At 39.1% G+C, this 22,938-nt stretch overlaps 1 protein-coding gene across 6 annotated transcripts in view; it reads right to left on the bottom strand.

The window, feature by feature from the left end:
* Positions 1–22,938, bottom strand: part of nebl (nebulette) — an 81,211-nt gene that overhangs the window by 32,490 nt on the left and 25,783 nt on the right. For 3 of the 6 annotated variants that reach the window (XM_046371765.1, XM_046371766.1, XM_046371767.1), the window contains exon 4: positions 22,109–22,216. In XM_046371765.1, coding sequence (XP_046227721.1) covers positions 22,109–22,216 — 108 coding nt within the window. Of the gene's footprint in view, positions 1–308; positions 420–738; positions 850–1,398; positions 1,510–1,757; positions 1,866–2,248; positions 2,360–2,958; positions 3,070–4,242; positions 4,354–4,610; positions 4,722–5,025; positions 5,137–5,716; positions 5,828–5,914; positions 6,026–6,148; positions 6,257–7,256; positions 7,368–8,653; positions 8,765–8,855; positions 8,967–9,966; positions 10,078–10,243; positions 10,355–10,753; positions 10,865–10,949; positions 11,061–11,611; positions 11,726–11,959; positions 12,071–12,339; positions 12,451–12,696; positions 12,808–13,024; positions 13,136–13,253; positions 13,356–15,818; positions 15,891–16,962; positions 17,256–18,837; positions 19,908–22,108; positions 22,217–22,938 lie in introns of those variants that run through there. The other 3 variants (XR_006841457.1, XM_046371764.1, XR_006841458.1) reach the window with 3 other exon arrangements.

Below are 22,938 nucleotides of genomic sequence, written 5' to 3'. Positions count from 1 at the left end.
ACCCCATCTGAGAGTTCACTATGAGATGGGGCTGAAATTTTTTGTCAAGCATTGAAGTTGCATTCTTATAAGTTTACAGTGTCATATTTCTACTAAGTACCTGAAAACTACATGGCTCAGTTCACACAGCAGTTGTCCTGTTTGTCTTCTGATCAGGACAAAATGCATAAATCTGTCTCAGTATTGGCTGTTGCCACAATGGCATGCAGAATACGTTTCAGGAGAAGTTTACTTTAATATTGTGTGATTTAACAATGGACGCATATTGTTCACTGTTTTCCTTCACTGTGATGTTTGTTTGTTCTTACTTGGCTCTGCATGTCAGTGAGCTCTCGGGCAAACTGGGTCTCCAGAGTGTCAGGCAGCTGGTGGTAAACTGGACACGTCAACTCTTTCTTAGCAGCTTCTTTATACAAGATCTGCAAGACACAGAAGGGACAACACATGGACACGCATTTCGAATAACAAGCCCGTAAAAACATGTAAAAACCAGAGGTGAGATATAGGTTTGCATATTTAAAGATTTCCAACAAACTGACTGTACTTTCTATTACTGTTGAGAAAATCTATTTGCAAGTCAACTTCATTTATGTGAAGAATCAGGGTAATTTAGTTGTTTCCTGTGTTTAAAACTGACTTTCAAAACTATCATGTGTGAAACCATGACTGCACCATCAGAGGAGACTTTTCTGTCTTACCTACATTATCAGAGCCTATGTGCAAAATGCATGTGTGTACCTGACTCTGTAGCTGTGAAGCCTCTTTAGCATGTTGTGTCTCCAGAGTTTCAGGCAGTTGGTGATACAGAGATGCTGATGTCTGCTTCTTACTGGCCTCTTTGTATTTAGCCTGGAAGGCACAGAATGAGGAGTCAGATTCAAGTTACACGACTGAAAATAACGCTGCGCTTTTTTAACACACTGGAACATAAATGTCTACATTTAGCCCACTGCTCCTGTGTGTGTGTTTCAATCAGTGATGAGTTAAATGTGGAGGAAGGATTTCGGTGTATGTAAAAAATATACTGACAAAATGAAGTTTGGTTTATTAGTTTTGATTTGATTTTGAGAGCTAATTTAGTTTCCTCTATGACCTGTGCTACATGGAGATCCAGTGACAAGAAAGAGGAACATTCACAAAAATTCTGAAAAGGGAAATCTGCAAAACATTTGGAAAAACAATGCTGTCTTTCAAAGAAATGTTGCCACCATCTTGTGTTATACCTCTCAGACTCTATACTCTATACCTCTATACTGTCTCAGAGGATGTGATTGATTGTTTAGTTAATCTGAAAAATTAGACTTTATCTTGTGTGAAAGTTGGAGTTAATATTAATGGTTTCATATGAAGTCTGGTTAAGTGTGAATCAGTTATACACTGAATATTCAGTGAACAGACCTCACTCTGCATGACTGTCAGCTCTTTAGCATGCTGGGTGTCGATGGTGTCAGGGAGAAGAGAGTACAGGTTGATGCTCATCTCTTTCTTACCATCTTCTTTATATTTGACCTTGTGATAAAACAAAATATATTCAGAGGAAAGAGAACAAACTTGATGGAGCAGTCAGTCACTCATACATCCAAATGTCACAGAAGGATCACAGCTTAGAGAAGAGAGTCTGGAACGTTTTTACAACACAGGTCATGCTGAGCACAAAACCTCTAAATGCACACAGACCGAAATATGTTTCTAATGAACAAAATAAACATCTTCTGCAAAGTTCTGAATTGTGGGATGAAACAAACTACAAGCCATACCTCACTGAGCATCTCCATCTGCTCTCTGGCAAACTGAGTGTCGATGGTTTCTGGCATCAGGTGATACAGACTGGAGGAATCTTTCTGTAACCTCTGCTTGTATTTGAGCTGGAGCAGACATGCCAACACAGGTATAATTTGGTGTTTATTAATACAGCATTTTTTCATAAACATGGATAGCATCAAGCTCAGATCTGTATTTGTGACTTTGTTCAGGGTCATGTGACAGTTTAAGGTCTGACTACTTTTAGCAGCCTGTAAAGACTGAATCTTAACTCCAACTAAATTCACACTCTTCCACTTTGTCCTGCATGTTTTGAATAGTCATCCAGTCATCCAAAAAGCTGTTTCTATAAGCAGCCAAGAACTATTCAAGATGAACTGAAAGTTGATCGTGTATCAGTGTTAAAGAAGGTATTTGCCAAAAACAGTTGGACAAATGTTGGGTGGTTTAGGCGATTCACCTGGTCTCTGTATGTGTGTATATATACCTGACTCTGCAGCTGTGAAGCTTCCTGAGCGTGCTGTGTTTCCAGCGTCTCAGGTAGAGTCGAGTACAAAGAGCTTGTAACTCCTTTCTTTCCCGTCTCTTTGTATTTCATCTATAACAGAACATAAACCAAAAATACATTTTTTACTTCAAACAACCTTTTTAAAAATCTTTTTGGTTTATAAAAATTTGTTGAATCAATTTTGTTCAAATTTAGCAATAGCATAATGAGACCTCAAGAGATAGATGTCAGTTACACTACTGAACTTCACATCAGAGAGATGAAATATCAAGGAGTGTCTCATCTGTGTAGCTGTGTTATCTCAATCAAGGTTAATTTGCTTGGACTCAGCTTTTAAAAAAGATAATACTACAATCGAATGTGTGTTTAAAAAAATAAATCCTAAAAGTACAAGCTTTGTATAAATGAATAAATGAAATCTATTCTCTTTTCTCTTTACTTTGTACACTGCACAGGCATTAGGGGATATTATTAAGCAAAAGAGCAAAATTAAGTAATTGTATTTTTTGGTACTTGTTCTTTCCACCTCTGACTACATCATACTTGACCTAAAAAAAAAAATCACTTACTATATGAGAAACTCAGTTGTTACTGACCATGTGTCTATGCTGCTTTATGTTGCTGCAGAATTCCAAACAAACTACTTTTTAGGCAACAATGTGCTGGGTTTCATTCATTCTCTCCCTTACCTCACTCTGCAGCTCAGAGACAGCTTTAGCAAACTGAGTTTCTGTTGTTTCTGGGAGCTGAGAGTAAAAACTCTGACAGAGGCTTCTCTTTCCATCCTCCTTGTACTTGTTCTGGAAAAGAAGCCAACAAAACAAACGACTTTGACTTCAAAACAAGGCAGAATTTTCAGTTACTGACACAGATGGACAGGCAACAAAACTCAGCTTTTGCTGGCACGGCTGCAAAAACATTTTCAAAATCTGCGATTCTTTACCTGAATACTGAGCAGCTCTTCTACAAGACCCCAAAAAACTAGTACAAATCTGGCATTCCATCCTTCCTTGGCCACAGATCAGATATTAATAATGTCTCTGCTCCAATACACATTACAAACAGACTGCGATAGCCCTTTGATCCTGTTTCTGATGCTAATCTGGCCTCTGATGATTGCCTAAGGTATAAAAACATCAGAGAGCATTGGATAATGGGGTAGTGATTATTTATAACTAATCAAACAGCATTCTTACTGCAGCTCTCTCTGCACTTCACTTTGAGAAGGCATCAGCTCTCCTGCATGTTGATGATCTTATTATAAAATATTTGGAATTTTCCACATTAGTATAACTTTGTTTTTTAAACCAACACTGTGAACTAAGTTAATCAGAATAAGCTGCATTAGCCAAGTCCAATATAATTTCAGTCTCCAGGCTGACATAGTTCTAAATCAGTACACAAAGCAAATTAAGCTGTAACCATAAAAACAGTACTGATGTGTCACTTTATCTTACTGATTAATCGTCAGTAGCACAGGTATGTACATTTGTTCATATAAGATTTGTTGTTATTCATTTTTTTCCCCAACTAATTCCATGAAAAGACCAAAACCAACAAAGTTTCAGTTTCTCTCACGGTAGTTTCTAACTTCCTGTCTGTGGCTCTCAGCTCCAAGCTCATTGGTTCCTAACAAAATCTTTAAAAACATCCTGCAAATATATATATTGCCATTTCTGCCAAGTTTGGTAGCTGCAGAATTTAGCAGACTGTGGGGATACTCAGGGACACCTTCAGACACAATATAGGAAGGGTATCTTTCCTTAAAATCAAGGCTATATTTCACTCATCTCTTTCATTCTCTGAATATGTCATGCATGCACCTCAGCTTATCTAACTTTAAAATCTCTCTTCAGGAGCCATTCACTAAGAGATCTTCTCAGTTAATGAAGGAACATGTAATCTGATGGGTTGTTCCACTGTGTTAAAACCTAGACATATCTCTACTCAAGTTGTGTGATCTCCGGCTATACCTCACTCAACATGTCAGTCATCTCTCTGGCAAAGGTGGTCTCTGACGTGTTGGACAGAGTGGAGTAGAGGGAGTTGGACATTTCTTTCTTCCCCCTTTCCTTGTATTTGACCTGGGAAGTAAGCATCAACAAGCAGAGAGGGGTGAATGAGGAGGTGTTTGATGTTTCCTGAGTTGGAGTTGGGGGCAAAGGGTCACAAAGGAGCTAAAACCCTAAGTACAAGCTAAGTGTTATTCCAGTCATTGTGTTGCATGTTGGTGGTATGATCAAAATGAACAAATCCCACAAATCAGACAATTAGGAACATATTCTTCAGATAATAGTAGAGATATAATAGAGATAATAGTCAAAGAAAATAACATGTTTACCTCACTGAACAGCTCTGCAGCTTCTTTAGCATGTTGTGTCTCCATGGTGAGAGGTAGGAGGGAGTACAGACATGTGTTCATCTCTTTCTTACCCGCCTCCTTGTACTTGGTCTGCAGATTGAAAGGAACAGAGTCACTTTGCATGACGTGGTGTTTTGTGCAACACGTTCCACACAGACTTTAAGTAAGTGAGCTCAAAGTCTGATAGTCGGTCTGTACATGGCTAAAATTCATCATCTAGGCGTCGTCCTGATGAGTCTCACTTCTCAAACTTGCACAACCGATGACAATGAAAATATCATTTCTTGATGTCTTATTCGTCGTCTGAGCAGCATAAATAAACAACATACTCCATACATAACAAAAGAGCAGTTTAGAGTTAACATTTTGTTATATCTAAAATCCGTCCATGTACCTCACTCTGCAGTTCAGACAGCTGTTTGGCCAGCTGTGTCTCTGTGGTCTCTGGGAGCTGATGGTACAAACTGCTCTGCATCTTCTGCTTCAAGCCATCTTTATACTTCACCTGGGGGAGACAGGTGTCACATGGTGAATTCATCCAATCCTTAGGAAAGATAAACTAGACCAACATCATCGTATTTAGCTGTTGTAGGAGTGTAGCTTAAGTCCTCTCAACATTTGAATTTAAAGAAAGAAAACAAAAATTTTAATGGCCAAAATGACACAAAAAATCGAAAATAAGGCTTTAAAGGAAATATCCTTTAAGAAAGGCTCAGTCAAACCTGGATGAAAACAGGTTCAACTGGTAATTGGACAGTTTCACAAAATGTCTTCTTTAGAGTGGAGGAACATACATGGCACTTTTGTTTAAAAGCCAACTGCACTAAAGACCAGATTAGTAGTTCAGGAGTTTAGTTAGTAGTGTATTCAGATATCTTGATTTTAAGTGCACTGGTCCTTAGGACCAGTGTTAAAAAACACTTTCCTTTTAAGGCTAAGTTTTTGTTGTGATATAACAAATTTATCTGTAGGTCCATCACAGATATCATCATCATTTAAAAATGATGAGCTATATAAGTGCAGCTATGTAAGAATCATTCTCTTTTTACAAAGCTAAACAAAACAAAAAAAATCTGCCTGAATACCTCACTCTGCAGGTCTGACACTTCTTTAGCGTGTTGGCTCTCGATGGTCTGGGGCAGCACAGAGTACAGGTTGATGCTCATTTCCTTCTTACCCTCCTCTTTATACTTCACCTGAAAAGGAAAAAAAAGATTAGAAAACTGACTCTGCTGATGAGTAAATTCTCTTCTCCTAAGATCTCTTCTCCTGCCTGTTGTTACCTCACTGATAAGGTCGGAGATTTCCTTTGCGTGCACCGTCTCCAAGGTCTCTGGCAGCAGGTGGAACAGACTGGAGGAACGACCTTTCTTTAAAGTCTCCTTGTACTTCAGCTGAACACAAACAGGAGCAGAGATAATTATCTATCTACAAAAAGACTCAGGGAGAATGAATGTGTTTTTTACTGAGTGTAGGTGTATGGACTGTTTGTACTGCAGGTACAGATGTGTTTTTACCTCACTCTGCAGTTCAGAGGCATCTTTGGCATGCCGGGTCTCCAGAGTCTCAGGAAGGGTAGAATACAGAGAGCTGGACACTTCTTTCCTTCCCTGTTTGTACTTCATCTTCAATCAGTTCAATGAAATAATAAGTGTTACACTGAAATTTCAATGTCCAAATTCCGGTGATAATTCATTCAACAAAACAAACACACAGCAGAAATATTCAGCTCAAATGAAAGCCAGAAAATTCAACTGGCTATCATTTTGGCAGCTACCACAAATGACAATTTTTTGAACTCAAAAGGCTCCTCAGAACTGAAAAAAAAAACAAAAGTTACAGCTAGCCACGTAGATCTAGTAGTGCTGTACATAACAATAATCTATGTCGTACTGTAAGCAGTAAATACAGCACAAATGTGATTGTCTCAAGTGTCAACAATATATCAATTTTACCTTAAGTTTACAGTTAGAGTTCTTAAGATGTTCATGAAATTCAACTCTGTTTTTGTTATGCTTTATAGCCTGCATTTTTTAAGATATATTTTTCAATATGCATCCATTAATGTTTTTACATTACGTAATTACCTCTCTAAATGATTCTTTTCACTGTTAATGGCAGAGTTCACCACTCCGCAGCAGGTAATCCAGTGTTACTGTTTGTAATTTGATCTGATTGTTGTTGGCCACACTGTTTACTTCTCATTCTAACTGCTTAATGCTTACGCCAACCCAGTGTTTTCAAAGAAACACCGACAGTGCATTTTTTAACAACAGATCAGTTGTAAATATGTCAGTGAGTAACGGAGGAGACAGAGGAAGCCTCAGCAAGCAGTTAGATAAACTCCTGAGCCTTGGAACTACTTTGTCCTGCTGTTGTGAGGAAAACTATGCTTGTAATTATTACTGACTAACTTCTTTATTGGAACAATGTAGGTTTGTGTGGCTGCACTGTAAACAGACACCAGAAGTTGCTCCCCTGTTTCTGACAAAGTAGCCGCTCAATCAGTGCTGGCCTCTGCTGTTACCACCAGCAAACAGATCAACCATGACAAGTCACTTTTTGCTCAGTTTTGTTGTTTGGATTTTATTTTAAACACTGACTTCAAGTTTGCTTTTTGCTCACCTCGCTCTGCAGCTCAGAAACACTTTTAGCAAACTGAGTCTCACTGGTCTCTGGGAGCTGACTGTACACACTCTGCGAGAGGCTCTTCATGACATTCTTCTTGTACTTACTCTGTAAAAGACAGAAAATCCAAAATATTAAGAGTTACTTTTCTGGACAGTTCAGTTTAATAATAATCACTTCATTTTTCAGGTAGCATATGAGATGAACAGGAATTTGTTTCAGTAATGCTGCTGCAAGACCAGAAACCTGCTGATGTTCTTACAACAAACTTTATCGGTTTGGAAAAAAAACACTCAGGGTTGAATAACAAAAAAGGAAATGTTATTATAAATGCTAAAAAACATTTTACATCAACCTATCATAATTAACCTCTTTTTCCTATCAATGCCAAGCTAACATTGGGGCTTTAGTATTATTTCTCTCCTTTGTGTTTTGTTATTGTGCATTTTTAATGGTTTTCTTTTACTTCTCTGTGTTTGATGAACAAGTCTTTGTGTCCTCACAGATGAACACTGACAGTGAGCCAAGCCTCATTAGTCTGGACCCTATCTGTACAACATCATTGAAATGCAAATGAAAGGCTGCAGTGCAGATAACCTCTTTGATGCTTTTTTGATGATAATCACCCTTGTGATGACCAATTCATGGAAGAAAACATCAAATACGACAAGCTGATAACACTGCAGCTTTCTGCAGGCTCTTCTGCACTTTTTAAAATTCTCAACACCTTCCTGCTCAGGTCCATGTGAGTGTATTTCAGGACGGTGGCGAGGACCCAGCATTACAGCATTACCTCATTTTATCTTCTCTAAAACAGTGCTCTCTTTAGCACCTGCTAACACATGCTATGAACTCTTTTGTCACTGCTCGTCTAATTTTCAGTATGTTTGTAGCAGAATTTAGACCCTAAATCTCCTTTAAAGAAGCAGTAATATAAGCTTTAAACATTGCTGGCAGGGACAGCGTATTCTTGCAACAAGATTCATTCATTTTTATGTGACTGACTTTTTTTCATCACTGTTTTTGTTTTCAGAAGTTACCTTTAATATGTTAAAAAATGAATATGTTCCATGATTTGTGACCCCTGGACTGCATCTGAAGGTGTTACTCACATTATTAATTGTTACTAAGACAAGTTCAGGAGCATTACATCTTCAAGCCATCTCCTGCAATAACATATTATGTGCAGCACAGTATGACATCACATGTCATGTCATTTCGCCTCATCTCACTGAATTCCAGGTGGATTGCTGTCACTCTGCCTCACACTGATGAAGTGTGAAATCACTTGAGATGCGTTGTTAATATGTTGGATTAGAGGACAGTGTCAGGTATTTACAGTGAACTCGGACAAAATTATTCACTTGATCTCTGATTCTGATGAGTGCTGGTACCTCGCTCAGCATGTCAGTCATCTCTCTGACGAAGCTGGTTTCTGAGGTGTCAGGCAGAGTGGAGTAGAGGGAGGTGGACATCTCCTTCTTCCCACTCTCCTTGTATTTGATCTAAGAAAAAATGTTGATACATCATCTTCATCAAGGCAGTTTGATTTACCCTGCATGGCCACAATATTTGAAGAGTGAAGCTGCTCTGTACCTCACTGAGAAGCTCTGTGGTCTCTTTAGCGTGTTGAATCTCCAGGGTCTCAGGCAGAAGAGAGTACAGGCAGGTATTCACTCCTTTCTTTCCCGCTTCTTTGTACTTTGTCTGCAGACATCACAAAACCACAACCTTGTAGCAGTTGTCTAAATTATTTTTGACCTTTGGGTTCCACTGGTTTCTGTTAGTCTGCAGGTTCACTAAGATCATACTGATAAGGATTAGTTAAGTCTTTTAGGTACCTTTTTAATGATAATTTTAAGTTCTTTACAAATGCAGTGACAAATTATTCAAAGTATCCTTAAATTATGCAAATTGAGACTGAGGCGGTTGGTATCTTGAATTCATAATCTTGAATGTAACTGTGTTCAAATCTATAATGTGGAGTATTTTCCAGTCACATCACTGCAGTAATAAAGTTCATAAAATTATAGCTATCATATCAAGTAGCTCCATAGTCTGCCTTTAGAAATCAGACATTTTGGGTTTCAGTGATTTTCCATCAAAGCTTTGTATCAGTGAGAAGTGACACTTCAGAGAGTTAAAGTAGCTGAGAGCAGCTCTACTCAACACACATTTTCACTCTCACCACAGCATATTAAGCACAATCCTCTTGAACTTAACATCTCTGGCAAATGTCTAATTTTTACTTCATGCTGCTTCACTGCTAATGGGACAACTGGAGTTTATCTTTCCTTTTAGATTACTGTCTCAATGCTCTGGTGTTTTTATATGTCTGTATCACGGCTAAATTGTTATTTTTTTGCATAAGCACTGGCTAGAGTCAGTCAACAGATAACAGATATTAAATATTTTTGTGTAAAATAAGTTTTAAAACCCATCTTGTATTGATTCAGTGCAGTGCTGCCACCACGCCGACTCCAGAAAATGGAAATCCAAATAGAACAATAACATCAGGTGCAAAAAGAAAGAGATTTGTCTCACAGGAGACGAAAATATGAATCTCAAACTGAACTGTTTCGCAAAAATACCAGAAGAAGAAAATGTTTGAAAGACAGAATTTGTTCTTGGTTCTATTATTTGTCATCCTTAAACATGCTGTTCAGCCCTATTTTATTAAGAAGAAATGTGACATCATGTCCCGTACCTCGCTCTGCAGTTCAGACAGCTGTTTGGCCAGCTGTGTCTCTGTGGTCTCTGGGAGCTGATGGTACAAACTGCTCTGCATCTTCTGCTTCAGACCTTCTTTATACTTTACCTGGGAGAGACACGAATGGATCCATGCAGTGGAAATGAATCCTATTGCTTTTGTGTTATCTCGTTGACGCAGTAACCTTTGAGCTGATTTAAATCACTTTTAGTAATAAACCTTCTGTATATTAATATATCAAATTTCAAGCAACAAAGGTAAGTTCTCTGAATACCTCACTCTGCAGGTCTGACACCTCCTTAGCGTGTTGGCTCTCGATGGTCTGAGGCAGCACAGAGTACAGATTGATGCTCATTTCCTTCTTACCCTCCTCTTTATACTTCACCTACAAAATACAATAATAATTCATACGGGGGGGCAATGAAAGCATATCAAGTGTAACAAGTTTTATATAATTTCAGTGTATTATATATGCTGCTCTGCATTTAAACACAAGTAACAGAAGCAGCTCCTGCAGAAACAAATAAACAGTTTAACAGTGGATGTATTTTCACCTGATCACAATAATCTTGTCATCAGAAAAATCTTTAAATGACAATCACAAAGATTCTGCTGTCTCTCAGATCTGCAGGTTTTCATGGTGGTTTAATTCTTAAGTCTAGTGACCAAATATTCATTCACTTCCTGATTGAGTCAGGATTTAACCCATTTCATCCAAAGCTGACTTTATTGACTTAACACCATTAGCGGCAATGTCTCTGTGGTGCTATTACAGTTTTCATACCTCACTGAGGAGCTCAGACACTTCCCTGGCGTGAGCCGTCTCCAATGTCTCCGGGAGAAGAGAGTACAAACACGAGTTCACGTCCTTTTTACCTGCTTCCTTATACCGCATCTAAAAATAAAAACATCTTTTCATGTACTGTAGGGTGTTATGCGGTCTGATTACATCTGTATTTATTACTGTAAGATGAATTCACCTCACTCTGCAGCTCAGCAACAGTTTTAGCAAACTGGGTCTCAGCAGTCTCTGGGAGCTGAGAGTAGAAGCTCTGGGACAGGCTCTTCCTGCCGCCCTCCTTGTATTTACTCTGAGAGAGGACAAAATTATCTGTCAGCAGTTTACAATGAATCTCTGCTGACAGCAAAAAGTGAATACATGATTCAGTTTTCATGAATTGTCTGGTTGTTTTCTATCATTTGGGTAATTTTGGCAATTCCAGTTTCCTTTCTAAAATAGTCAGAAAATGCTATGCTATCGCCCAGTGCAGACATACCCGCCGACCTGCTAACATGATGTTTGTTGAAGTGCAAGACCACTACAGAGGTGGAGAAGGACTGCTGGAATGATTCTGTGACTGACTGGAATCTATCATATCATTCATATATGCACTATGTGCTGGTTTATAGATGACAGGTTGGCTTTTTCACTTCTTTTCACACACAGACTACTTTCAAGCAAAACATCTAGAAGAAATCACTTTGGGCTCATTATTTTGGACATTTTATGGATTAAATTACATTTATGAAATTATGAAAACATAAATTTCAGGATATTTCTAACCAAATTAAATGAACTGACTGAATGACTTCACCATTGGTAATAGAAATTTCAACCTCAACCGCACACAGTATGTTCTACCTCACTCTGCATCTCAGTCATTTCTCGGGCAAACTGGATCTCTGTGGTTTCTGGAAGCTGAGAGTAAAGAGAAGAGGGAGCTCCTTTAACTAGCATCTTTGGGCGATAGTTCACCTGTAAGAGAGAGAGAGAGAGAGAGAGAGAGACATATGCAACAATATCACTACTGTCACGATCCTGGGTTGAAATTACAGGTTGTGCATAGACCCATAAACCCTGTGTCTCTTTTTCCCACATCCTTTCACTGAGCTCACAGGCTTTGTCTCTGAGTGCTGTTCAGTGTGTGTGTGTGTGGTGTGTGTGTGTGTGTGTGTGTGTGTGTGTGTGTGTGTGTGTGTGTGCGCGCACCTCACTCTGCAGCTGAGACACCTCCAAAGCATGTTGTATTTCTGGAGTGTCAGGGAGTTGGGAGTAGAGGGAGATCGAAGCCTTTCTCTTACCTTCTTCTTTGTACTTTTTCTGAAAGAGAACATCAGATCACATTGGACTAGCTCAGAAGAAGAAGTTTCTCATAGAGGACGTATTAGTGACATCGGTGTAGCAAGATTCCTCCTAAACTTTAAATAGATAAATCTGTGTATGTATTTAAATAATTTGCAGCCCCTCAGCCAAGCCTGTAGCTGCTGAATAAAAGAAACTGTGTGTTAATGCCTAGACTGGAGTTCACTGATGAAATATGTTGAAACGCAGCCACTGCGTAAGTCTGAATGAATAACATTTTTGAGTACCTCGCTCTGAAATTCGTGGACTGTCTTTGCCAGCTGCATCTCAGCAGTTTCAGGAAGCTGAGAGTACAAACTGCTGCTCATCTCCTTCTTTCCTTCCTCCTTGTATTTGTTCTGAGGAGCAGAGAGGTTTTCACTGTGACAAGTGGTCCACACTCTCAGGAAAACAACAAATTACTTACTAAGTCTGGGCTGAAAATACTGTAGTTGGATCTACATCTATAACAATGACAAAAAATGAAATTCTACTTTGTGTTTACACATTTTTGTGGTTGTGGTCATACATCAAAAACCAACCAAAAGATCATTTTATTTGCATTTTCTAGTCATCCATCCATCCATCCATCCATCATGCCTGACCTCACTCAGTATCTCTGTCAGTTCTTTGACAAACTGAGTCTCAGTTGTTTCTGGCAGCAGAGAATAAAGAGAGGAGGAAATCTCTGTCTTCACATTTCCTTTGTATTTAATCTGAAAAGCAAACACACACAACTTTGTTTTTGCTATAATCATGTTTTAGGATCACTATTACCTACCGTAAAATTAAGGAGTCCACACAAATCTCTTTTTATACTTTTATATGTTGGCCTTATGGAGCAATTGTGTCAATCATCTATTGCTCTCAACACTGGCTGTACTTGATAGGCACATAAGTTGACCAAATTTTGGTGCATTGAAGCGTAAGTACCTCACTCTGCAGCTCTGAAGCCTCTCTGGCATGTTGAGTCTCAGGCGTCTCCGGCATGACAGAGTACAGAGACACTGACGCTTCCTTCTTTCCGTCCTCTTTGTACCTAGACTGAAACAGTTCAAACACAGCAAAATTTCAGCAAAAGTGATGAGATCAGTGGATTGATATGAGGGACAGTGTGTGTGTGTGGGTGTGTGTGTGTGTGTGTGTTTGTGCCCGCACAGACCTCTGATATCACAGCACTTATGTTCTTGGCATGGATGAGTTCAGCTCCTGGAACAAACAGACTTCGACCCCTCATCTTTTCAAGGTCCTCCTTATACTTCGCCTGCAGAGAGGAGGAGACACGAGTCTGTATGTGCGTGTGCGTGTGTGTATGTCACTTTGTATTGCATGCAAGCTGAACTGCCACACTTGTGCTCCACTTTTCTCCCCAGGAGAAATGGTGTGTTAGTTGTTTTGCAGAGTTTTAGTCGTCAAGTTCACAGAGGAGCCGTCTTGTCTCGTTTTGCTGCGTAAATTAAGAACTTTTCAAAAACCACTGCTATGTTATCTATAAAATATTTAAAGAATACAAATAGTTATTGAGTTACCTACAACATTCACACAATGAAATAATGAAGAAAATGTGAAAAATAATGTTATCCCAAACCAATAACCAAAAAAGGCCAGTGTGGGATGTGCTGTGCTAATTCTAGCACTTGGGGTTGCATGCATATAGCTGAATGCACTTGTTATAAGTTGCTTTATATAAAAGCATCAGCTAAATGTACTGTAATATTCAAAAGGCTTGGAGTTCATATTTGCAATAACACTATATAAACTAATATATAAATATGTCTTGCCTCTTCCTCCCTGACAAAACTTGATAATAATTAAGAACAAGGTTTTATCCTAAAAGAGAACATATGTGAATCATTATCATCTGTGAAATGAATCATTTTCAAGTCTATCAAAAAGAAAAGAATAACATTACTGTACTATAATGTATATATATTACATTAATACCATATCATATCATGACTAGTTTATATCATGTCAGTCTCTGTTTCTGCTAAAGCTTGTGTATTTTTCACATAGTGCAATACATCACAGGATACACAAAAACCACAGTGCTGATGGACTGAACTACATCTCAAACATGTGCCACAGTTTGGTGTTTGGCTGAGTCTGATTGGACATTTGGTCCCACGACAGACCGGCAGATTTTGTGGAGAGACCCAGGAGAAAAATGGAATCAATCCACAGATGACAAGCTGTCCACCCTAATCTGTGAGGAAACCAGAGTAGGCAGCAAAACAAAAGGTAATGCTACCAAATATTGTTTAACTTGCTTCTAACCAGCAAGCATGTGGTATTTCAGTTCAAGATTCTGCTTTTCCATCAGAGTATGACCAAAGACCAAAGTCTTGAGCTCTTAGTTAAGTTTGTGATACACTGAACTCTCACCCTGCCTGTGATGAGCAGTACTGATGTTTGAAGGCAGGTTTTCACAGACAGGTAGCAGAGCGATAGCAGCAGGAGGAATAAATGAAGATGATTTCATAAATTGCTTGACTTACTTCCACTGTAGCTGATGAGTCATTCTGCCGTTGCAAACTGCCAAGCTGCCAAATTTGACTCACACCCGGGAATCAATATCTCACCCTCCCACATCCTACAACAGCATTCACCCTCATTCACCATTTTGCTGCCAAATATACACTTCACACTGCTGTTGCAGAAGTCAAAAGATTTTCCTTTGAGTATACATTCCCTCTGGATTGAATAAAGGCCAGCCACTGGATCTTTGGGGGGATGGTTACCAATGGCAACCCTGTGATCAGTTCAGGAAGAGGCAGAGGAACAGGATGACACCGCGCTCTCTTACACATTTGCAACAGTCCACATCCAGAAACATTTTTATTCACAAGTTGAAACTGCAGCAAAAATTACTGGACCCAGTTTGGTTCAATATAGCACTGACATAATACTCTGCTAACTTCTGACCAAGTGTTTTTTATATTGCTGTGGCATTATTATCAACATCGGGTCCAAACAACCCCTTCCTCTGGCTGGTCTTGGATTATCTGGGTCCCAAACAAATAGCTGATTCTGAACATCATTAGCATTACTAGACGAAAACGAATTACTAGACTGAAGAAGAGATATCTTTTAGTAAAATGGAATTTTATGGGGGGAATAATTACCATGCGGTCACTATATTTGGCTAGAAAGGTTGGAATGATTTAATAGTAGATTTTTTTTCCCACAGTGCAGACCTAACCTTTTTCTTTTTGGATTCAATCACACTCTGGTACATTTTGCTGATTATTTCAGTCTGACTGAGCTGGTGAGAAAGTTGTCAGTCAAACTTGGACTAAAGAACTATGCTCTGTGAAAGCAAAGCAGACCAACCACAGGATTTTATAAGTGAGTTTAGCATGAATTGAAAAAATAAACTACTATTAAATCTGTCTGCTGATTATGAAATGTTGCTCTTTTTATAACTGCTGGTAACAGTGTTGAATTTTCCCTGACAAATCAGAAAGTGAAATGGAGTCAAAACTGCTTTTGTCTTACTCTACATCTTTTACAGTTCTCTAATAAAAAGTGAAAGTATTTACACATCGTGACCAAACAATAGCTATCCTCTGTAACGTGACGCTGCAAAATGCCTCTTTTTTTGTCTGCTCAACATTGTTGGCAATACACCAGGTCTAGGTCCACTCCTGACTAATACTCATGATCAGTTATTTATTCATGAGCTCTTTGTGATGCCACAGATAATAAATACAGTGATTGAACTTACATCACTGGCGAGCAAGCTGCACCTCCTGTTGAATGCCGGGTCAGGCAGTGGAGGCTTTACTTCAGAGGAGGCCTGAAAACACAAAGATGCAGATAAGACTTAGAGTCCAAAAACTGTGCAAAATTAATTAGACAATAATCAACTCTAATTACCACTTTGTGCTGTTATACTGCATATATGGCCTTAAAACCACAATGGGATACATCTCTCTGCTGAGGCCAGTTCAGACAAATATTGGTAATTGTAGGATAATATTAGCAAACTGAATTATCCATCTGACCATAATAATAAAACCAAGATACAGAAACCTGTGAGTCAATCAGAGAAGCTTCTAACTTCTTCTAATTCATGCACCAGTAATCCTATAGCCTCCTTTAACAGGCTTGATTGAGTCCTAAAAATCCCGCTATCAAAGGCTAATAATGGCACATTTTCATTTGTAGTTTCACTAATCCTCTCTAAGCCTGTACAAAAACCTGCAGTGCCAGGCGATGCCCCACGCCAAGGTCAATACAAAGACTCGCAGTCAGAGCTGAGAGCTGGCTTTCTCTGCAGAGGATCTAAATCTGCCTCTCAGCAGACTTCATCAAAGAAAAGCAAAATCCTCAAAGACATTTAGCAGTACACAGGACTTAGTCACAGTTTGGGAACATTGTGTGCATTGAGGTATTGAACAGGGAAGTTATTTAATAGAAAGAATATCCTGATTAAACAACCAAGAGGTCCAATGGCAAATGCGAACAAAAATTAACACCTTATCTGACCAAATGTGAAATATGGTCACAGTCTGCCCCTTCTGTTGATGAGTTATGGTGAACAATGACCAGAAAGGTGCTTTGATAGAGCATTATGATGTCACAATGAAGATGAGCTACGGCCTTTTGGATTTAAAAAACCTAGTCTAATGTGGAAGATATTACATACATGAACACTATTGGCAGGACTGTATTCTACACCGAACATATTCATCAAGATCTGCAGGTCTTGCTGATTTGGTAATCTCACATCACAGTTTTCCTTTGTTGAGTTCCTTCTTGCCAAAGCTTCCTGTTATCTGATTATTTGAGACTTTAACTGAGCTAAAAATTTCGTTTTGGGGTGTTTATTTTGAGTTTTAACAGCTGCAGAAAGGTCATGTTCTCACCTCTGATTCCCAAGGTCCCAGGAACTTCTTTGCATGACCCTCCTCTTCCTCTCCATTCTCTTCTCCTGCTTCATTTTGCTCCTTCTCCTCTGTTAAACTGTCAACCTCTACCTTTTCCTGTGCATCTGTCCTTCCTGTAGTTGTGTCAACCACAGTGGTCAGTTTGGTCAGGGTTGTCACCACAGTCTCTTGGAAAGATTCTTTTTTCTCCATCTCCACCATCGTAACCTCTTTCATCTCTTCAGCAAACACAGGAGCAGCTGGGACCTCTTCTTTCTCCATGTCAGTCATTTCTGAAGATGAAGGGCACTTCAGATTAAGTCTACTCATACCACTGTTTGATTGGTGCAAAATTAGAAAAACACAATTAAAAAACAAACTTGACAGCAATGGTAATAAAAACAAGGTAAGGAAAAACATCCAAAGCAGGATCAGAAGTAAGAAGAAGTAAGAAGTTATTTCATAAAAAACTGTAATGTGAAGAAGTAATTTAAAAGATTATATTATAAGCCAAGGCTCAAAGACTGGGCTTATTTGTACATAAAAGTTTGAGAGAACTGCTCCTCACATTTTCAAACAAGGTGAGGTTAATATTATATAGTTAATCAGCAAAATCAGGAAAGTGAGAATAATCTGTCATAAAATGTAGAATGAAAATATTCTATGTTGTCTAAAGATACCAATAGATCTTTGTTCATCGAGTCTTGTTAAAAGCTGTACAAGTGCAGTTCACAAGCTTGTTGGAACTTAACAAAATGGCTTTTATCTGATTGGTGCTGATTTACACACTGCCAGCCTCTGGGTGGCAGCAGAGAGAGAATGGCTTGTGGTCCATCTGACATAAAATGGAAACATATCGGTAGTGTTTCTCTGCAGCAGCTTGGCAAAAAAAGGCTTGCACTGGGTCACAGGGTAGCTACAAAACGAAATTGGAACACGTCTTTAAGGAGGCGTTATAACATATAGCCGTCTAGTTTTATGATGGCACTCTGTTACAGCGGTGATGGTGACGGTAGCAACTGTATTATCTTTCATTGCAACAGTAACAAGGTAACTCACAGTAATACATGTTGCAAAATTAACCTAAGGCTCAACTTTCTTCTGGATGACCCTGTGAATTCTTGCTAGAGTCTCTGTATCGGCTGCATCACTGCGTTCAAATCAATGAGGGGCCTGAGTTTTTCTATGCAAAGCTATAGATGGACATGACCTTAGTGTCTCTACTGGAAAGGTATGAGGCTGATAGGGCTTTGGCATCCATTAAAGAAACACAACCTATTACCCAGTTAAAAATGGAAAATAGAGCTAGGAAGCAAAACAGTAGCCAGGCATGCCCACGTCATGCAACCACTAATGTGAGTATGTAGTCGTAAGCACAATAAAATGAATGAAACTGCTGCACATGTATGTGAGTGTCTCTGTTAAGGCCTGTTACCAGCTATGACTCAAAGTGATCTTAAAAACAAAGATCGCCCAACCAGTGTTCAGAGTCACACTCCTCGCGAGGTAACAGAAAAAAAGCTATTCAAACTCAAAGTGACTATAACTGGAAAATAACATTCATTACTAAAACTTCAAGCTATAACTCACTGAATAACTCTTGTGTCACAATCCTTCGCGCTGTGGTTGTCAACACATTGCTGTCAAGGTCACTCCACCTTCATCATCAAAGTCAATGTGTTAAATCTCAACGTGCTGACCTTCCATTCAGTTTCCATAAGGTCATGGTCACCCTGTCAGTAATCACCTCAGGAGGTCAGAGCATCTTTCAATTCACACTTTTCAGTTTTTAGCGAACCTCCTTCTCAGGTCCGGGCACTTATAGCTTCCACAGCATGCTGTTCCCACAATCAGCCACCTCAATTTTACACTCACCTTGTCAGATTTATGGTCGTTCCTTGACAAATGTTCCTTTTGGCTTTCCAAACGTAGCAGTAGCACTGTGCAGTTTCTCACGCACTGCTTCTGAATATCGTAGCAATTTTTTTTTTTTTTTTTTTTTGCCTTTTCTGATGATGATCACTGTTCGTTTTCTCAGTATCTTGTAAGGTTTCAGCCTTCAGGTTCTTCAAGGCTTCTTCAACGTCGGGGTCACCCTCCCACTCAAAATACAAACCTGTTAGTGACTGAACTGCGTTTAGTCCTGACTGCTGCTTCTGATGGCTGTCTTATGGGTGTCAGTTCATTGGGTACTTCTTATCACTTTTAACTTCCACATTTAGCCCTCTACTCAAGACTTTATCACCACTGTGCCCTTCATCTCATTCACAGTGCCAGCGCTGGGCACAGTGTGTTTTTTGTGTGTGTGTGTGTGTGTGCCTCGGGGTACATGCTTTATTAATGCCACTGCTGTCTTTGTCTGTGTGTGTTCAAGTGTGAGTAGGTTGAGGGGTTGAAGGTGAATTCAGAAAATATCGTAAGCTGGAAGGAATGTAGCATTTACATACATACACACTAACACTTTCACACCACCCATGAACTTACAGTTGTATCAAGCTCCTATGAATATTTGTCCAAAGCATAAATTATTCTTTAAATAAATAAAAGGAAAAAACTAATATACAGAAAGAAAGAGATTTTTTCCTTCCAAGACAGTCACTGTGTGTGAAGTTTTTGCCCCTTTCACACAGGACACATTACAAGTGTCTCACAACAGATCTCACAACCTGTTTTATCCTCTTATAAAAGTCTGGCTTACAGCCTAAAATGCAGATGTTTTGGTTAATTACTAATAATAATTTAGACATTCTTTCTCAAGGCAACTGAGAAGAGGAGTATGAAAGACACAGTAGGGCTAAAGGCAAGGAACAAAAAATAATGTCAGTTAACTAATTATCTTCATCTTCTCCATGCAGTTATTCATTTTACACAGATATTTAGTCACTGTAAAGATCATCTGCTTCTATGAGGCTCAAAGGCAGCAGGTAGTCTGGCAGTGTGACCAGGTCATCTGACCAGGACAGATCTGACTGTCTCTCAGCCAAATGAGCGTCTGCTGCAACACTGCACGCAAACAAATCACAGCTCAACACAACACACTAACAATAGACTCATTTATCACCATCATCCGCATTATGTTGTTATACATTTACATTATAAACAAACACAGACCTCAGAAAGAGAGACTAATGGAAAGGTATTGTGTTAACATTGACCAGTATGTTGGCCTGAATGATCTATGGGTGCTTTTTGCTGAAGGCCACCATGCCACAGGCATTTATAAAGACAAAATAACCTCAAAAACACTGAAGGAGACCGTTAGAACGAGTTCTTCTTAACTGGTGATAACAATGTCTTCGGGGCATTAGAAACTGTTTTGTGATGTCGAGTGCACTTTAGATTTTCCAGTATAAAAATCAGCACAGAAATACACCAATAAATTAAAAAGCCCGAGCCCAATCCCAGCTAGTTGTCAGAGGAAAGCTAATGAATCAGGTCTTTGAACATATCATCGGTTTAGTGGCCTGAATAACAGCTGAGTCCTGCCAGTGGAGTCCTGGCTGCCTGGTGTGCCTGCAGTCATAACTGTCTCACCCACAATCACAGTAAACAAGCTTCTCTGGAGAATAACGGCTTTGGTAAAAATCTGTCTCTTCTGGAAGCTAAATTGGGAGATACAGCTTTCATAGGTGTTAAAAAAAACTTGTTGACCAGGAGCTCTCTCTTTCTCTCTCCCTCAGATCTTGTTAATGAATTCTAAAGCACAAAGCTTTTCCTGGGAGAAATCCCTATGATCTCGTCCTGATATGAACTAGGTTTAGAGCCAGCCAAGGCTCAGCAGAAGAAACACACTGCTCTTTCTTTTCTCTTCGCTTTTGGACTGAAAAGCTGTAAGGAATCAAACTCAAAATCACACATTTTCAGAGCTTTTCTTGAGATCAGAAACAAGTTTGTGGTTTTCTATTTGATTTCTCTTTTTCTGACAGATAAGCAGGCACCTCTTGACATTAAATTCAGCTGTAAGCAAATAGAAATCCCTCTTTGTTTTCTTTCTCAGTCCTCATCTTCAACTTCACTCACATCTTCCTGCTACTACCCTCCTCTTCCTCTCACCCCCCCAACCCCTCTCCCTTAGTCATCAGGTCAACCTTGAAAAGCGCTGAGTAATACAATAAACATGTGTGGGCTCTTGAATGTCATAGCATTCGAAATGTGTGTGTTAATTAAAGTGGAGAAAACGAGGAGAGAGAATCTGTGGTGTATTAATGCAGCGGAATAATAGGATCACTCGGTCAGGTAAACAGAGGAAGAGAGGAGGGGGAGGGCAGGAGATTGACAGAAAGATACAGAGCAGCAGAATAACTGAAAACCATTTGGTACAAATGGACTCAGTTAAGAAGAGAGCTGGTGAGTAAAGTAAGATGAAAGAAGGATGAAGGCAAGTTATGCAATGCTTTATAGAAAAAATAATTTAAACTATTGTGGAAAAAAGAGAGATCAAATCTACAGGAAGAAGGATAAGAGAAGAGAAAGATACACAGGCTACCTTGGCATCATCTGCTCAGGGTCACTGGGTCATCATGACACACAAGGGTACAGCATCTGTACACACACACTCTCTCTTTCTCACAAACTCACATACACACACCACATAAAGACACATTAAAGATACAACTTAGGTTTTGAAACACAAAACTCTTATCTGTAATTCAATGTTTAAAATAAGTTAAAATGACTTTGACAAGCTTTTGCAGCTTTACTTTCTTTCATTATTCCGCTATCAGTTCTTAAAATCAGCAGCATACCATCAGCATACCATATTAATATATAAGTAGCGCTACCCTCATAATTAAATAACTGACAACGTGACTTGTTTTGCCTTCAAATCAACATAAAATAAAAATCATGGTCACTTACGCTCACTGGTTTGAGATGAGGCTCCTCTTCAAACTGAGGTTGTCAACAATGGAGTGCTTGATGAAGTGGACATTGTGGTGTGTGTGTGTGTGTGTGTGTGTGTGTGTGTGTGTGTGTGTGTGTGTGTGTGTGTGTGTGTGTGCACTCACTGACCAAAGTGCACCCCTCACTTTCTCTCTCTCTCTCTCACACACATTGCACACACACTTGTATACCAAAAAGAATAGGAAAAAAACAATGAAATAGTGTATATCTGTGTGTGTGTGTGTGTGTGTCTGTGTGTACATACAATACTGATTTGCTCCTGAGTCTTTCGGAGTCTTTGCATCTCTGGGGTGTCGGATACGATGCTGAACCCTCGACCTTTACTCTCTTCGAAATCCTTCTTATACTTCACCTGCAGGAGTGCAAAAGAGAAAGAAATATTTTAAAGGAACATTCACCCACAGAATCATCTATAAGTGATGGACTCTGTTTGAGTAACATAAAAATTCCAGTATTGACGTGTTACAACATTAACTAAAATGTAATAAAAACTCATAGTTAGCTTAACTCATCACACGATCATCAAATAGTTTAAAAACATGAATGACAAGTTATGGTTTCAGTGCCTCTAAATAAAAGAAGGAGCTTATTTCCAGAGCTGTCATTTCAGATTTAAATTCTCCAAACATGCAGAAAAGACGAAGACACCAGCTATAACACAAGAAGTCAGAGGCTTCAACCCTAACCTCTTTCATGAACAAGTGAACTGGATAAATCCCTTGCAAAATCATTGAAGGCCACAAAACCTAAAATTCACGTCAGTGATGATATGAAAGAGTGTGTGAAGGTGTATTTTACCTCTGAATGCACCCACACAGAAGAAATAATTACACCACTGAGCATTCAGACACACTGTAGCTACAATCACATAATGTGAAAAGAACTTAAAATGTACTATAATTGCTCCTCATACAAGTTGAACAGTGATCTGCCAAAAATGAAAAGAAAGGAGGCTTTGGTGCCTGAGTTTGGTACATGACTCACAGGCGCATTTTGGCACAGGGAAATGTGGCTCCAAGAGATAAAGTACGTACATAGTACATAGTACATAGTACATAGTACATAGTACATAGT

Source organism: Scatophagus argus, chromosome 18 (genome assembly GCF_020382885.2).
Source record: "Scatophagus argus isolate fScaArg1 chromosome 18, fScaArg1.pri, whole genome shotgun sequence".
Lineage (NCBI taxonomy): Eukaryota > Metazoa > Chordata > Actinopteri > Scatophagidae > Scatophagus > Scatophagus argus.
The sequence above is the reverse complement of the archived record's forward strand: the minus strand, read 5'-3'. Positions and strand labels throughout refer to the sequence as shown.